The sequence below is a fragment of the Bos grunniens genome, chromosome 20 (assembly GCF_055505025.1).
Source record: "Bos grunniens cultivar Pamir isolate PY7600 chromosome 20, Bosgru_T2T1.0, whole genome shotgun sequence".
NCBI classification, from domain to species: Eukaryota; Metazoa; Chordata; class Mammalia; order Artiodactyla; family Bovidae; genus Bos; species Bos grunniens.
The window spans coordinates 71,806,135-71,823,971 of NC_141184.1; the positions used below are offsets into that span (position 1 = coordinate 71,806,135).

Below are 17,837 nucleotides of genomic sequence, written 5' to 3' on the forward strand. Positions count from 1 at the left end.
ATTTGTATAACATACCACTGATAACTCATATAAGTATATCACTTATAAATTCAGTATGAAGGTCAAAAGATAAAATATCAAAATAATGATAACTACAAAATGAAATAATGGAACCATGTTTGAAGAATTAGATGACAGTATGATACGAAGTCAACAAACAGAGAGACGCAATGAAGAGCTACAAATTATTTTTTTTTTAAGGAAACTAACAAATTCTGGATTTGAAAACTAAAATAATTGAAATGAAAAATTGATAGGTTCAACAGCACATTTGAGATGCTAGCAGAAATAATCCATAAACTTGAAGATGAATTCATAGAAATCAATGTAAAAATAAAGAGAAAAAATGTTGAGGGAAAATGATGTAAGGCATCCATTCATTACACCATCAAGTATGGAAGGAGAGAGACTCTCAGAAAGCAGGGAGAGAAAGGGGAAGGAGTAAAATTACTTGTAGACGGAATGGCTGACCGGCAGTTCAGAGCGAAACGGAGGTGCAGCGCAGGGCTCTTAGGGCGCCGGGCGGCAGCAGCCTCGGTCTAAGGCCATAGCACCCTGAACGCGCCCTATCTCATCTGATCTCGGAAGCTAAGCAGGGTCGGGCCTGGTTAGTACTTGGGTGGGAGACCGCCTGGGCATACCGGGTGCTGTAGGCTCTTTGCCTTCCCTCTCCTTTAGCCCCCGCCCCACGTCCCAACTCTTGGGCTCCCGCAGCCCCAGCCCCTCCTGGGGGTGGGTGGCCAGGGCACTGACTCCCGCTGCAGACCTGGGTTGCCTCCGCGCGGCCCGCGAGCCCCTCCGCATTTGGCTTCCAGGAAACCAGACGACTGTCCCGCGGGTCTCCGTCTGGGGCTCCCATGGCGTGCCTCAGGCAATCCCGGGGGGCTGCACCAGCCCCAGCCCCAGCCCCAGCCCCAGCCCCACCCCACCCCACCCCACCCCCATCCTCGCCGGCGAACGCCCGAGCTCACGCGCACCCGCACGCACACACAGATATATATGTGCACAGACGGTGCATGTATCTTATTCAGTTATACTTTTGGTGGATATATGCCTGGGAGTGGGACTGCTGAATCATATGGTACTTCTAGTTTTAGTTCCTTCAGGAACCTCCATACTCTTTTCCATAGTGGCTCTACCAACTCACATTCCTACTAACGGTGGAGGCGAGCTCCCTTTTCTCCACATCCTCTCCAGCATTTGTTATCTACAGACTTTTCCATGAGGACCATTCTGACTAATGTGAAGTGGAACCTCATTGTAGTTTGGAGTTGAGTCTGTCCAATCATGAGTGATGTGGAGCAAGATGACCTTTTTAAAATGCAGATGCAATTCTATCACCTCCCTGCTCCAACTGCTCTTGTATTTTCCCATCATAGTGAAGATATGACCAAATCCCTTCATTGCTTGGTCCCCACTTTCTTCTCTGATTTCTTTTCACTGGAATGCCCTCTGCACTCTTTTGGTTCCATCCCATAGGGCATTTTTCATTTCTTGAATGTACTAAGGTTCCCTTGTCACGTGGCCTTCCAAGATGCTATTTTACCTGCCTGAAATTCTTCCTGCATCTCAACCCTGGTTTACGTTGGTTCACCCTATGGATCTCAACTCAATTATTAGTCTGAAAAGCCTTCTCTGACACCCAGTTTTTGGTGAGGGAAGAGGCCCCTATAGAAGTTCTCAAAGTATCTGCCTGTTATTTATCATTAGATTAGTCTCAGTGAAAGAAGGAACTGTGTTTCTTCTTCTCTCAGCATTCTATTTCCAGAAACATATTGCATGCCTACTAGCTCATAGTAGGTGCTCAATATTTATTCAGTGTGTGAAAGACAGAAAAGTTCTGGGAAGCCTCAACTTTTCACTTGGCTCAGCACTTTTGATCTCTTTGTATCTTTGTCGATTCAGTTCTTTTCTTTCTTCTGTTGATGTGCACACTATATTCAAGGCACGATCTAAGGCATGAAGACATATCAATAAATATAGGTTCTTGCTTTCCAGGAACTCATACATCAGATTTCTATAATTCAGGGTTTTTTTTTTATTTAATGCTCTAGAACAATGTGAATTTTTAGTATTATCCATTTTCATTTCAAAGAAAGATCATTTTACTTACATAGCAAAGGTGGAGACCTTCCAACTTTCAGTACAATACTTATACTTTTACCATTTCAGGCAAGTCTTGTGGTTCCTTCTGGAGGTGTGTGGCTCTTCCAGAAATGTGAAGATCTTCCATAGTCCTCAGACTTTGGTGTGATTTGGAATCATCAAGGAAGTTTCCAGGTATAGGTTCCAGACCACCACCTCAAAGAGTCAGTAGCGAATGGAGTGGATTCCAGCAATATGCATTGTTAACCAGCATCACTGGTGATTCTGTTGCTACAGACTCAATGCAGTGGGCAGGGCCTGGACTGCCCACTGGGTCTGATGTGGAATGGAAAGAAGGGCTTACCCCCTCCACTGTTTCTAGCCCTGTGACTAGAAACGGTCCCCAAACAAAAATCAGACAAACAAGATTATCCCAGATCGTAGTCCATGAGATGAAGGAACTAAGCAGCTGGTTGAGATGGAGCCAAGGGGAAAGGTTGCTCTTTTTTTCTCCACCTCTACTCCTTTCTTCCTTGATGCCTTAGTGATTCATCGTGGAGATTTGAAATAAAGTTTACAAGAGTCATATTTATTGAATAAAGATTTTGCATTGAACCAACTCTAAAAAATGAAGAAAGTTTCACCTGTCACATGATTCTTTTAAAAAGTCAATTGCTTTTCAACTCTGGGGTTTCTCCATTGCCTTGTTCAAGTAGCCTTAATCGTAAAAATAAAATAAAACTAAATAAAGATTCAAATATACCAACAAAGGAAAGCTTCCGTTTCTTAAATCATCTTTCCACTTAGTAGAACACTAGCTCTTTTCTTTGTATTTTGACTAGGCAATTCGTTGTATTGTGGCTCAGATGGGAAGGCATCCACTTGCAGGAGACTCAGGTTTGATCCCTGGGTCGGGAAGATCCCCTGGAGAAAGAAATGGCAAACCACTCCAGTATTCTTGACTGGGAAATGCCACGGACAGAGGAGCCTGACTGGCCACAGTCCATGGGTAGCATAAAAGTTGGGCACAACTGAGCAACTAAGAACAGAAGTATTTCCAAGGACCACATTCAAGAGATTTGAAACTCTTGCTTGACTCCCTCATGTTGACCATGTTGACTAGGCAGCAGATAGCAGCTGATTCATCTGTACAATTAACAAAGAATGTGTCATTCTGTTCTATACTTTTCTGTACTGTAGGAAGAGACTGTACAGAGCAGATGTCTGGACTTGTACAGGACTTTTGGTCCGTTAGAGGATTACAGTTGCACCATCAATGCTTGCCAGAGGTGGCAGGAAGGCGGCCCTGAAAGTTTGAGTCCAGACATGTCCAGTGTTTTAGGATATATCAGATGAGTAAGAATGCATTTACCCTTCACTATGTCTCCATAGAAAGTTGCTTTGGGTTTGGAGGTACACACGCACACACACACACACACACACACACACCCTGCTGCCGAGACAGGTCAAGAGCTAGAAACCACAGGTAAGGGAGACGGAGAAAGAGGGAGAGAGAGACAGCAAGAGGACACTCAAGCTTCCCAACCCCCGGCCTCCACACCCTCCCCCCTCCACTCTGGGTATCCACCCGGCCCCAAGTCGACCCGACCCCACCCTCACCCACCGACACACTCACACACACTCTCACACACTCACCCTCTGGCCTGGGGGTGGGGGCTGGGTCTCGCCTTAGGTAGCCAGGCCAAAGGGGACCTTTGAGACCTTGGCTTCAAGGAAGTCTTGGGGTCCCCACGGGTGACCGCCAGCCCCAGGGCACCGCGTCCAGCCGGGCCCGGCCCAAAGCTGACGCCCCCTCCCTTGGGGAAGCTGCTTCTTCCGCGTGGCCTTCCTCTGAGGTGCGTCACGGGCTGTGCCAGTGTGTCTGTCTCAGATCCGATGCCATCCTCTCTCCCCTGTCTCCTGTTTGCTGTCTCTCTGTCGCTGGCTCTGTGTCTCCCTCTGTCTCTGGCTCCGTGTGTGTGTGTGTGTGTGTGTGTGTGTGTGTGTGTGCGCACACGCGTCTGTCTGTCTGTCTATCTGTATCTCCCTCTCACAGTCCTGGAGTCTATCTCTGAACTTTCATCTCTTTCTGCCTCTGTCTCTCCTGACACCCGGCGGCCCGTCCGTTCCTCTGGCCCCGGCCTCTCACAGGTGCTATGGCTCTGGCTGATGAGGTTGCGACGGCGGGCTGTCGACTGTCTGTGTGTCTGTCCGTGTGCCTGCCTGTCACTCGTCTGCTCTCGCAGGAAGGTTGTGTGCTTGTCCGGCGGCGTGGGGGAAAGGTGGGGGCCTCGGTAGGGCGAAGGGGCGGGGCTGAGGCGCTCGGGTGGACCGCGCCTCCGTGGCTCCCGGTGGGTTTGGGCACCGGGCAGGTGTCGGGCAGGATGGGCGCTCAGGGCCCTGGCTGGGCTGCGCCTAGGCCCACAGGAGGCTCAGAGGCCCGAGGGCCGCGGGGGTCGGGCGGCGGCGGGGCCAAAAGCCAGACACCTCCGGGCCGCATGGCCCTGGGCAGCGAACGGGATCGAGGGAGGCCCGGCTCGCCGAGCGCGGCCGGGCCTGGAGAGGCCCGGGGTGGAGGGCGCCAAGACCTCCGCGCCCGTCAGCCCACCCCCCAGGCCCCGTGTGCACGCACGCCTGGCATGCCGCTGGGGGTCCCGGAAGCCCTCCGGGCTGCCGAACCTGGCCAGGCGTTTGCTGGCCGCGGGGTGGCAGTGTTCGGGGGCATGGCGGCATTGGCTGGCGGAGTCTGGTCGCGGGTCGTTCGGCTCAAGTACAGCGCACACCCCCATGGTGAGGTGCGGCCTGCTGGCCCGACCGGCAGGTCAGAGCGAAAGGGAGGCACAGCGCAGGGCTTTTAGGGCGCCCGGCGGCAGCTGCCTCCTTCTACGGCCATATCACCCTGAACGCGCCTGATCTCCTCTGATCTCGAGGGCTCACATTTGATGGTGGTCTTGTCATCTCCTACCTCTTTCTCGTAAAGCTGGCAGCTGAGGGAATGAGGTAAGTGTAAAATTGAATAACAATAGACTGTGTGGAATCTGTGAATGTGGAGCTCTGTGAATCCGTAGGTCTAAGGAGAGACTGGCAGCTGCCGACGTGGAGTATCTGTCCCCATGATCACATTTACGTCATCAAATGTGCCATTGACTGCCCTCCCCCCACCCCGGGTGGCAGGGACCCCCACGTGGCAGCCCCCAGGCTCGCTCTCTCTGGCTCATCCACCCTCTAGAAGTTTCCCCAGACCCTCAGTAGGAGTGGGCACTGCTACGGGTGTGCGTTGTGTGTCCTCGTGCCCCATGTGACGTTGCACGACTAACCGCACTCTGTGTTTGCACCCTTCCTCCCGCGCTCATGGGACCAGGCAGCGTGGCGGGAATGCAGGGGCTGGATTCTGCTACAGTCAGGACTTGCTCCTGATGTGCTTCCGGGTGAGTACAGGCCGGCCTGGTCCTGCGGGGGCACAGAGCCCACGCCCCAGGGAGTGGAGGGTCAGTGGGTCTCTGGAGGTTAGCCTGGGAGAACCCTCACACCAGAGAACGTGACCTTGGCGCCCCACTGCCGCTGGAGTGGTCAGAGCATGGCCAAGGCCCCTCGCATAGGGACGCATGGGTATCCCTCCCACAGCGCCAGTGCTGCCGGCCATGCCCTGCGTGCACGTTCTCGGAGGGAACAGGGCCCAGAGCGTCAGGGTTCACGAGGCTGCCCTGCCCTGGGCCTCTCCGTACGGAGGCCAGTGTTTCACACGGAGGTGCACCGGCATCTGGGGCTCGGCTGCTGCTAAGGGGCCACCCTCCCTTGCAGGCGCTGCTCTGGGTAGGCCTCTGGTGGGTCTGGCCCTGGGGCCCAGCCCTGCTCGAGCAACTCTGAGGGCAGGAGGCTGTCTGCTCTGTCCTGTTCACATCTCAGCTAGAAAGCTGGATTGGGCTTTTGAGGTTTTTTTACCAGCAGCTTTTAGCTATATGTCAGAATAAAGTCAGCCACAGAGTTCTCTCCTTGATCTGCTTGGTCCTCCATGTTTCTCTGAATTCTCAAAGCAGCTGAAGCCCCAAATGGGGTGGGGGTGGGGGTGTCAGGAGGGGCAGGGGCTGGGGCACCACCTGCCAACCCAGGACTGACTTTTCTGTGTGTGTGTGTCCAGTTTACCTGCACGAATTCTCCAGATGTTTATACAGCATCCAGTATACAACAAAGACTACATTTTGAACTCGATGGAATCTTTACTCTGTTAATACTTGTTACATGGACCCGAAGATATTACAGGGTTTTTAATTAGTGAAAAATTCATGAATACCATAGAGAAAATATTTTAGAATTTAATGTTTCTGATATTTATGTAAACTTATGACTTCATTTATATAATTCCTTCCTTTTTCTTGTATATTCAGGCTATGAATATCCTTTCAGATCAATTTCATGTTCTGATACCTGATTTCAGTCTTTCAAATGAATGTACTGTAGTGCTTGTCTGTATAAATCCTATGAACAAACACAGGGCTTTTGTAAATGATGCATTTATTGTAATTATTCTTGTTTAATTTTTCAATGTTAAACCATGAGAGAAGGGGTTTTCCTGCGATTGTAAAATCATCATGACACGGTGTGCTTTATTATCCTTCCAGAATGTAACTAAGCTCTCCAACAATCACTCTGAAATAAGAAAACTTAATTTCAACCAATTGTTGTTGGATGTTAACGACTGGCCTAAACTGTACTTTTTCTAGCAAGAAATGCTTTTTGTCCACAGCGTGAAGTGATTTAAAAGTACTGGGTGTTAAATGTGAGCTTCTAATGAAATTTGGACTGAAAGGATGCCTAGAAGAAGACTGAAAATCTCTCCTGTAACCCAGTCTCTGTGGACCTGGATCCCTCCTCTCCGGTGAGACTCTTTGGGGACCAATCTCGATGCCCTGCACCCACTGCAGAGCCATCGAGCTGGACAGTGAAGGTACCACTTCCCAGACAGACAGGGTAGTGTAGCTCTGACAAAGGCCTTATTTTTATGGAAATCATCTTTTTACATGATTGTAAACATGTTTAAAGAATGGACCTAGGCGTACATTTTTAGATTGTGATGACATAGCCATTCTGGATTGTATAAGTAGCAAATGTAATTTTTACTTTTTCAGCGGCACATTAAAAAAGCCAGCAAGAGATGCGTTCAGGTCACAGTGTGATATTTATTATGCAGCTGGTATCTTGGTAGACAGAGACAGCATGTTTCTTTACATGTGGGTTCTGCCTTTAATTTACTTGTACAATTCATTGTTATCATTCTATTTTCCTATTAATCTTTTGTGAACTTCCTGAATATGTGACAAAGTATGTACAGTCTACTTTTGAACTATTTTTATCATAGTATTATTTATTGCTTTCTTTCAATAAAGTACTGAAGCAAAATTTCCCAGGGCCAATAAAGAGTGCCGAGGGTAAGCTGTACTCTCACTGAGAACAGACCAGAGCTGGTAATGGGAGCCCGTGTCATCACACGGACATTCTGTTAAGAGAAATGGACGGATGCAATGGAAAGGCCAGAAGGCGGAAGCATAGGTGTCCCTAGAGGACGACCGACAGTGTGTTCATGCCCTTGGCTCCGGAGACAAGAGGCTCCATCACTTCAGCATCTGCGGGGACAAGGCCCCTCTGCTGCTGAGGTGTGGGCAGCGGGCCAAGGGTGGGAACAAAGTGCAGGTGTCGAGGCTCGCCATCGGTCACAGCGTGGGGTGTCCGAGGGCAACCTTGACGGGGATCCAAATGATGCACCCTAGTCCAGCATCAGGTCCTCCCCCAGCATCAGACCCTAGTCCAGCATCAGACCCCAGTCCAGCGTCACGGCCCTAGGCCAGCATCAGGCCCTCCCCGACCCTCAAACCCTCCCCCCACCTCCGACCCTTCCCCAGTATCAGGCCCCCCACCTCCAGTATGAGGTGTGGCAGCCCTACTTGTCTGATACTCCTGAGCACACTCAGGCAGCCCCAGAGCAGCAGGACAATAGCTCTGGCAGGAGGTGCATCTTTAGGAATCACCTGTGGAGCAGCAGCAGCTGGGCTTTGTTTCAGGTCAAGGAGAGACAAAGAAAAGGCACTTGTGCAGGAGGCAGTGGAGGCTGTGGGCACGTTCCCCCAGCTCTGCTTCCTCCCCGCAGGGGCTTTGCTCTCCTGCTCTCTCACAGGCCCCAGGGTGGTGTCCTTCCAGATTCACGGTCTCCTTGATATCTCAAGCCCAAGTCCTGAGTTGTGTCCCAGTCCGGTGTGGCAGAGGGCTGGGAACACCCAAGCTCAAGGGCTGAAAGGATTCCAGGGGGACAGCTGGGCCCCAGCAAGTGGCAGGTTAGGGGATGAGGGTGGCCACCTACAGAGGGCCCCGGAGCAGCACTGGAAGGAGAGCAGTGATGCCTTAGCTCACTCGGGGATGCTGCCCGGCCTGGCACTCAGAGATGTTACTGCCAGCAGCTCTGGGGATACAGGAAGCCTGGTGAGTGACACCACGCCACCCAGGCCGTGTGGTGGGCACTGCTGACCATGGCCTCGGTTTTCATTCTGGTTCCAACTGTCCCTCCAAGGGCTGGAGGGCTCCTCTTCCGAATGGCACAGACACTTTCTTTCTGTGGGTGAACGCATCCCTTGTTTCTGTTGGCGCTGTTGTCGCTCATCGTGTGTTTTCCTCTTTACAACCTGTGCTTGCTGCTCTTCCAGTTTAACTTAGGAGCAGCCCTCATTTTCTGCATTTCTAGTTGTCAGCATTCACTGGGGCTTTCCAGGTGGCGCTAGGGGTAAAGATCCTGCCTGCCAATGCAAGAGATAATGAGAGATGTGGGTTCAATCCCTGGGTTGAGAAGATGCCCTGGAAGAGAGCATGGCAACCCACTCCAGTCTTCTTGCCTGAAGAATCCCATGGACAGAGGAGCTAGTGGGCTACAGTTCCTGGGGTCGCAGAGTCAGACACGACTGAAACAGGTTAGCACACACTCAGGTTTTAGTTCAGTCACTCAGTTGTGTCCGAGTCTTGTCACTCCTTGGATTGCAGCACTCCAGGCTTTCCTGTCCTTCACTATCTCCTGGAGTTTGCTCCAACTCATGTCCATTGAATCATCAGGCCATAGAGCCATCTCATTCCTGTTTCATCCACGAGAGAGGTGGCTGGGGCTCGGCAAAGTCTCTGGTCCCACTGCGTGGGTGTGAACCTGCCCTAACCGCTCCCTAACCAGGTGACTGTCACTGTGTCCTCCTCTGTAAATCGGGAGGGGGCAGCACCTGCTTGGTAAGGGGCACACACAGCATCTGGTACATAATCAATGCACCATCCATCTCAGCATTGTATTTACTACTAATAGGGATAGCATTTAATAATCTGCTCCTTTTTCTCTCTTGTCACTTAACTGTGCTCCAGACCACATCTGCTTTACTTACCCCTGTAAATCCCACACCCAGCACAAACGAGACTCAACACATTTGTGGCTGAAGAGGCAGGAACATACGCTGTCCTCAAGGAGAGGAAGCTGAGTGATATGGGGGCCTGATGATAACCCTGTGTGATGAGGGGACCCCAGGAGGACCTGTGTGGCTGTGGGGTGGGGTGGGGGGCATGAGCAGCACCCCTGATGAGCCCCTGGGGATGGGGAAGGTGGCAGGAAGGAGGGCGGGCTGTTCCTTGTGGAGTGTCCACAGATTGTACTTCACCCCTCACTGAGGAGCACTTAGGCCGTTTCCAAACACATGTCACTGTTAGGATGAAACAATCATCGCCCAGCTCCTACTCAATTTCGTAGAATATGTTTCTAGCACTGGAGTACAATCATCTGCTTTATTCATTCCATGCTCCGTTCATCCACCCATCCAGCGAGCCATCTGTTCATCCATCCACCACTCACTAATCAATCCATCCACCCACTCTTAATTCATCCATCCATCCAACCATCCACTCATTAACTCAGCCGATCATCTCAGACCCATTGAGAAGACAGACGCCTCCTCCACTCCTGCTCCCAGGAGGACCCCCAGCGTGATTGACAGGAGCCTCATGGGGACGACAGGGGAGACACAGAAGGGAGATGCCTGCAGGCCCTCCTCCCTCTGAACGGTGAAGCACCCACCTGGTCCTAACGCCTCCTTGCTGGGGTGTTCAGGCCGGCCCTTTTCCTTCTTGCGAAACAAGCGGCTGATGGAGGACTTGATGCCCTTCTTCTTTGGGGCTTTGTGCAGCGAGCCCTGGCTGCTGGTGCTGCTGCTGGGGTTATTCCTGGGGCTGTCCTGAGAGCTTGTGGAGCTTCGGGGAGAGAAAACGACCTTTAACTGGCACCCTTGTGCAAACACACACCCCTCCACAAGAGCTACTGATAGAAACAGGCACCCAGCAACACCCGCGCCTCAACCTCGCAGCTGACAGTTGGAGTCTCCTTCACCAACCAGACTCCACACGAGCAATGCAGGCCCCCGGTGTCAGACAACCGCACCGGGAAGCTGAGATTCTCTGCCTCGAGCTCTCCCGAGAGGAGGGCTTGACTCCAGGCCAGCTGGTGCAGAGGGCGCTCTGACCCTCCCTTAGGGTCGCTGCTCGGCAGGTGACGACGCTCCAGGAGAAGACGAGCTCCCCTGCTCTGGGTAGTTCCCCCCACCTCCCACAGGGTAACTGTCCCCGGCCGTGGCAGGAGAGCGATGGTCACCGTGCAGGGCTGCTGGTCAGGTGACCACACATGCCCCCCATCGAGTGCTGCCTGGCTCACGATGGGAGCTCAGCAAGTGGTGGTCTGAATGAGGACAGTGTCAGTCACAGGAGGGGACAGGGTCTCCTGAGAGGAGACCCCTGCAGAAAAGGGAGGGACCCTCAAGAGTGAACCCGAGAGGCACGGGGCCGTCACCGTCAGGAACGTGCCCTCTACCCAGAGCAGGAAGAAAGCTCCCACAGGAGACAATCTGTAGAGATGGACGTTTTCTAAAATCACTGAGGTCACTGAGCTCTTCTTCCCCAGCACCTGAAGTTCACCACTAAACACAGGCACCGAACTCAGTGGTATTCCTTTAAAATCATCCTTACAACTCTTTCAAGACAAGAGGTGCAGGGCTCCTGAAACTGACGATGCACACACAGGTCACTTACTTGTGGGCGTCCCCGAGGTCCTCATGGGTGGCTGTGCGCAGCGCCCCTGTGCGCAGGCGGCCCAGCCGAAGCGACCGTGGCCAGGCGAGGGTCGAGGTTTCACATTTGATGGCAGTCTTGTCATCTCCTACCTCTTCCCGTATAGCTGGCAGCTGAGGGAGTGAGGTAAGTGTCAAATTGGCTAACAATAGACTGTTCTGAAAAAGGCAATCACACAGGCTTTACATTATAACCAGAAACTTATTTGAAGATCTATTAGCTATGCTTTCCCCCAAGTACAAAAAAACCCTTGTTATAGCTTAATGCCATCTTAAAGGACTGTCTTGTTCAAAAAAAGCGGGGCTATGGGGCAGCGAGAGCATCTGACTGAGTGCAGAGACCCCGGACGGGAGCCTCCCTGCAGCCGGCCTCGGCCCTCCCTGGAATCCAGCGACCAGATGGCCCTGCAGGGCAGGACAGCAGAGCGATGCTGGCACCCTGAATCCTGCAAGGCATGAACTGCCCTGATGAAAGGACTGTGCTCATCGCCAGATGCTGCTCAGAAGCACCACAGCTAGAGTACAAAACCTCTCAGCAAAGCCGTCCAGACCTTTCTGTTTGAAGGAGAAAAAGACACAGCTTGTGCCACCATCCAAGATCATTTGTAGTGATGATGCAGGTTACTGGAACCCATGACAACAAGAGAAACACAGAAAAGGTACCTAACCCCTCCACGCGAACACCATGTGCCTGGATCGTATGTCTCGGTAACATACAGACTGGGGACTACCCACTGAAGTACTTACACGCAGTTCGAGTGTCATTCGCTCACAGTGGTTTCCATAAGGCACCCCCAGGTCTTCACTAAGAGATGATCTTGTATCACCCTAGAGTGGTGGGAGGTTCAAAAGGGAGGAGATATATGGGTACCTATGGCTGATTCATGCTGAGGTTTGACAGAAAAGAAAATTCTGTAAAGCAATTATCTTTCAGTTAAAAAATAAACTAATTAAAAAAAAAAAAAAAAAAGAAGAAGAAGATGATGATCTCTCTTGCACTCCCAGCGTTTCCGCTGGTCCTGGGTGTGAGGAAAGGAAAGACAGTGTGGGAACAGATTAACCCTGCAGGGTCCAAACAGGTCTCACTGATACATTTCGGTGTGTGGTTAAACCAGGGGAGGTTTTAGGAAACATGCATGGCATGTATTGTTACAAACAATGAATGCGTTGTTTTGACCAACTAACCTGTGCCTTTTTGGTGGGATTCTGTAAAGAATACTGATCCCGTGCAGCCCCACAGGAGCTTGGTGACAACAAAGTAACTTAGTGCAAAATACAGCTGAACTCATTTAAGAGCAGCTGGATAAACTGGGCTCCCTCCCCTGAGCTCTAACAAGAACCCTCAGACAACAGAAGGCTACAAAGGCTAGAAATTATCCACATGGAACTGAACACGGATCAATCTCAAATTCAAGTTAAAATAAGCATTTATAAAAATCAGAAAACAGCAACGAACAGAGCAGGGAAGTGACACACCTGGGTTGACTACGGACTCAGTGGAGACAAACACCTGCCTCAGAGTCAGGGCCCAGGCCGGCACCTTTCCCCGGGCCTCCTCGTGAGGAAGGCCTCTGGGTCTGCGCCTGGTGCCCTCCCCCAGGATGGGAGCTGCCCCACTGGTGCAACATGTGGCTAGGAAGGGCAGTGCCGTGTCCTCGCTGAACAGGAGGGCAAAGCAGGCCACAGAGCAGGTGAGCAGCACACCCAGGTCACCAACCCCAGGGGGACGGCGCTGCTCTGCTGTGCTCAGCAGAAGGGCTCCCGTGCACTGAGCTGCCTGAACTGGAGCACGGCCACCCCAGTCCTGCGGGAAGGCCCAGGAGTGCTCGGTCAGCGGGCTGGGAGCAGGAGAGGGACAAGGAAGGCCATCCCTTGGGGCACTGGACTCCAACAACAGGGGCTCATCCAAGTGACCCGAGGGGAGAGGCAGAGAGCTCCCTCCTGATGCTCCCTCCATCAGGGATGCCGTGATGGACACGAGAGCCTCTGGAGGAAAGGTGGCTGGACGGCACCACGTTTAAGTGTCCAGGCTCTGATCAGACCAGTCTGCACCATGCTGCTGGGTGTGAGAGCCTGGGCAGGGTGCCCGGCCTCGCTAAGCCTCAGTGTCTATGTCTGCTGAATGGGGATAGCAGCAATCTGGATCTCACCTGGGGCTGAGGTGACAGACTCGGAAAGCACGTGCCCGGCACACAGAGTCTCCTGCACACTGCTACCCACCATCATTAAATTGGCTTCCCGCAAATCTAACATCTATGGCTCTGATTCAGACATTTCTTATAAGAAAACACTAAGCGGAAATTCCATGGTGGTCCAGAGGTTAAGACTTGGCACTTTCACTGCCGGGACACTGGTCTGATCCCTGCTTGGGGAACTAAGATCCCATAAGCTGTGCAGCATGGCCAAAAACATAAGTACAGAAATTTTTAAAAGTAATAAATAATACTATGTCTATTATAAACAAGCATGAGATGATCAGAAGGCAAACAAGTGGGAGAAAGGCACACTGTTACAACTGTCCCAACGAATGACCTATTTCCAACAGAACCATCAGCACATTTTAAGTGGTGGGTGAGTTTCATCACTTCCATTAAAACATCAATTATTCACCAGGACATAACCACACAGTGATCATTCACGTTACACGATAAGGACTCTTCAATACTTCACAGAGAAACAAAGGCCTGCTAAATTAGTAAACAGTTTACCTTTCGACGCTGCTTCCTTAAATCACTAGGCTGATAGATGCATGCAAAGAAATGAAGAGAAACCAGATTCATTGCGACTTTGAAGCTAAAATTTCAAGAATCCGTAGAGGCAAATACAGTAAAGCAAAAATGATGGCAAACATGTAAGTGACATGAAGATTTACAGAACATGTGACTGGAAGCAGAACATTTTTTTTGACCACAGAAGTTAAATAAGCTATTCAAGATTTACTAGAGAGACACTATAAATTATTACTCAAGAAGATACCATTCTATTACAACATCATGATTTATTAAAGCACAGCATTCTGTACAACAAAGGGCCTTAACAGGTGTCTATTCTCAGCCAAATTTCTCTATAAGTTAGTTTCTCTTAATCAAAAACATGTTATATTTTAAATTAGTAATTTAACTGATGAGGAAGTTACCATAATATCTATTTTAACACTGAACAAATCTAACCACCTATTGGACATTAATGTAAAATCCTGACACAGAATTTGATTTAAAACTTCTCACAATAAATTCATTAAACCAAGTTCCCTGTGAAAATATGTAAGAATGAAAGCTAGCATAATAGCAGGTGCAGTCTTTACATTTTATTAACCATAGAAGATACTTTTTTAACGAGTCTAATAGAGACATTAACTGTGCAAAAGCTGATGAGATTTACAGTCTTAAATACAAGCACCAACACAGAAAGGATATTGTGTCAGTTCAGTTCAGTTGCTCAGTCGTGTCTGACTCTTTGTGACCCCATGAATCGCAGCATGCCAGGACCCCCTGTCCATCACCAACTCTTGGAGTTCACCCAAACTCATGTCCATTGAGTTGGTGATGCCATCCAGCCATCTCATCCTCTGTCCTCCCCTTCTCCTCCTTCCCCCAATTCCTCCCAGAATGAGAGTCTTTTCCAATGCGTCAACTCTTCACTTGAGGTGGCCAAAGTGCTGGAGTTTCAGCTTTAGCATCAGTCCTTCCAATGAACACCCAGGACCGATCTCCTTTAGAATGGACTGGTTGGACCTCCTTGCAGTCCAAGGGACTCACTCTCAAGAGTCTTCTCCAACACCACAGCTCAAAAGCATCAATTCTTTGATGCTCAGCTGTCTTCACAGTCCAACTTTCATATCCATACATGACAACTGGAAAAACCACAGCCTTGACTAGATGGACGTTTGTTGGCAAAGTAATGTCTCTGCTTTTGAATACGCTATCTATGTTGGTCATAACTTTGCTTCCAAGGAGTAAGCGCCTTTTAATTTCATGGCTGCAGTCACCATCTGCAGTGATTTTGGAGCCCCCAAAAAATAAAGTCTGACACTGTTTCCCCATCTATTTCCTATGAAGTGATGGGACCAGATACCATGATCTTAGTTTTCTGAATGGTGAGCTTTAAGCCAACTTTTTCACTCTCCTCTTTCACTTTCATCAAGAGGCTTTCTAGTTCCTCTCACTTTCTGCCTTAAGGGTGATGTCATCTGCATATCTAAAAGTCCATTAATTCTACACTTAAGAGGATCATTTCTTCATGTAAGCACAATCTCATTTATGAATTACACATGATATGTAGTTTAGGATCCATCTACATATATTATGCTTATAACTGCGTGCTGCTGCTGCTAAGTCCCTTCAGTCGTGTCTGACTCTGTGCGACCCCATGGACTGCAGCCTACCAGGTTCCTCTGTCCATGGGATTTTCCAGGCAAGAGTACTGGAGTGGGTTGCCACTGCCTTCTCCTGTAACTGCACAGTGATACACCAATTCAACTTACTGCTATGGGGGAAAAACACCATTTAATGACACATGAAGACAAAGCACAAACCCGACTAAGGGGACACACGCTGTGGACCACAGAACGGCTATGACCAGAGCAAGTGAGGGGACGGGGGACGGGAGATGGATGGGTAAACTACAGCCTCGGGGGCTGGGGGGGATCTGGATTCATGATGACTAAGCAGACAACAGGATGAGAGAGGGAATCAAAACCAATGATGAAAGCAGACACACTGTCAGAGAACTCCAACAGCAAGGAAAACATACAGAACTGTTTTTGTCCAAATATTTGGAAAGAAATCAAGCATGAAACCACAGAGAAATCATCAAAGAATTTTAAATATCAACTAATTAGCCAATGATGCCAATTATAAAAACAGTGTCAAAAGACCACAAAATGGACTGGTTACCACTTCACAGGCCGCTAAAATGATTCACGGTTAATTTAATTATAAGCTGACTAACAATGCAGCTAACATGAAATGGGTGGTAACAGAAAAAAGAGACAATACAAGTCCAGTTACAAAGCAGAATGTTGTACACGTGATTTCATGGGGTAAACAGCAATACACTCACAACACCTAAGCTAAACACACAAGAAAGCTGGAACATGTGCTTTAGAGCCGCACACTCTGTCACCAAAAGCCCTAGGTCGTCATCCCAGTTTTAGACTCAGAAAACTGAGGCAGCCCGACGTCTTCCCTGTGGCCCTGGGGCCCTGGGCTTTTAACCTGGTTTCACACGCAGAGCTGGACTGAGCGCGTGGCCAGGTCCATCAGCAAGCAGACCAGTGTAGATTCTTGGTTTTGTTCCCACCGCATGCCCTGCACCCTGCAGCCAGGCATCCCCAATGGAGAATGTGCTGTACAGCTTTCCCATGCCATGAGAGCTGCCTATGGCTACTTTCAGGAAGCTGTCTGCTCCCTGAGAACAGAAACTTCCCTGCAGCTGCTGTGCCCAGCACAGGCCAGGCCCAACGTTACAGAGGCAGGCTCTGGCTGAGTTCATGATGACGTGCTAAGTTGGTGGTCCAAATATCAAGACTAATTTGTCACTGTGCCATTGTGCAATGATTAAAGACTAGGCGGTTTTAAAACTTTTAGACCTCTGAGCATAGCAAATGTACCTGATTTTCTTCTGGGTATAAAGAGAAAAAACAAAAAACAAACAAAAAACAGCATGCTGGGGGAGGGATGCGGCAGGGAGGAGGCAGACACATACCACAGTCATGATGCCCAGCTGGTCTCCCTCCTGCGCCAGGCTATGCCGCCTCGTTCTGGGCTTGGGCAGGGGTGGGCAGGAGCCAGCATGCGAGGACGTGGGAAGCAGGTTGAGGGAGCTCACTGATTTAAAACGACGGAGGCGGCCTAAGCTCCCCCTGCCCTCCCTGCTCTCAGTCTCCTCGGCCCGCTGCTCCGTGTTCTCCTTCTCTTCTTCGATCAACCTAAAATAGAATAAAATACGTCACCTGCCTTTGTCAGCAGAGGAACCTATCTGGACAATAAATTTGGGCTGGCATTCTGTGTCATGATTAGCAAATTCCAGAAACAGTTGCTCAATGAACATCTCAGCCAAAAGGTTCTACGTTTCCTCTTTTGAATATTCTCAAACTTAGAATAACTTAGCGTTGAGTCTTACAAACTGGCCCTGATCATTCACGCTGGATTTCACTTATTTACTCTAACATTCTGAAGGGGCCCTGGTGGCCACTCTCTTTCCTGTGAAGAGATTCCTCAAGTTGACAACCCTTACCTCCCCTGCTCTCAGGGCAGAGATGCACGTCAGTGCCTCAAGTCTTTTCCACTGGGAATCAGGAACTCTGTATAATCAAAACAGCAATTCACAAACAAGCTGCAGTTTCTAAACACAAGTCTCCAGACCAGATGAAGTGCTGAGTTGATCTTTTTTTTTTTTTTTTTTAAAGGTTGTATATATACAAACGCGTCACTTGATGAGGTTCTCCACCAGCTTTGTGTGAGTTCCTGGATTCATGTCAATGTGCTGCATTTACCTAGAATTCACAGTTTCTGCTCTTGTCCCCTAATGTGTGGTGGATGTTTTTATATAGCAGTTTAAATACACGATTATGCAAATAAAATGACTTTCAAATTAAAATACAAGATTCTTACAGGAAGT

General features: G+C 49.7%; 1 protein-coding gene and 2 pseudogenes across 1 annotated transcript in view; 2 read left to right on the forward strand and 1 right to left on the reverse strand.

The window, feature by feature from the left end:
* The first annotated feature begins 537 nt into the window (after positions 1-537).
* LOC147350647 (5S ribosomal RNA) lies at positions 538-656 on the forward strand (annotated as a pseudogene).
* Positions 657-4,154: 3,498 nt separating this feature from the next.
* On the forward strand, positions 4,155-4,979 carry LOC147350648 (uncharacterized; annotated as a pseudogene).
* A 2,448-nt stretch (positions 4,980-7,427) lies between these two features.
* LOC147350649 (liprin-alpha-1-like) overlaps positions 7,428-17,837 on the reverse strand; it is a 29,494-nt gene continuing 19,084 nt past the window's right edge. Inside the window, exons 10-14 of the mRNA XM_086362314.1 lie at positions 16,923-17,145; positions 11,964-12,044; positions 11,179-11,375; positions 10,175-10,347; positions 7,428-8,867 (exon numbers count right to left, since the gene is read on the reverse strand). Of these exons, the coding sequence (XP_086218440.1) occupies positions 8,812-8,867; positions 10,175-10,347; positions 11,179-11,375; positions 11,964-12,044; positions 16,923-17,145 (730 nt within the window). The 3' untranslated portion in view covers positions 7,428-8,811. The remainder of the gene's footprint in view (positions 8,868-10,174; positions 10,348-11,178; positions 11,376-11,963; positions 12,045-16,922; positions 17,146-17,837) is intronic.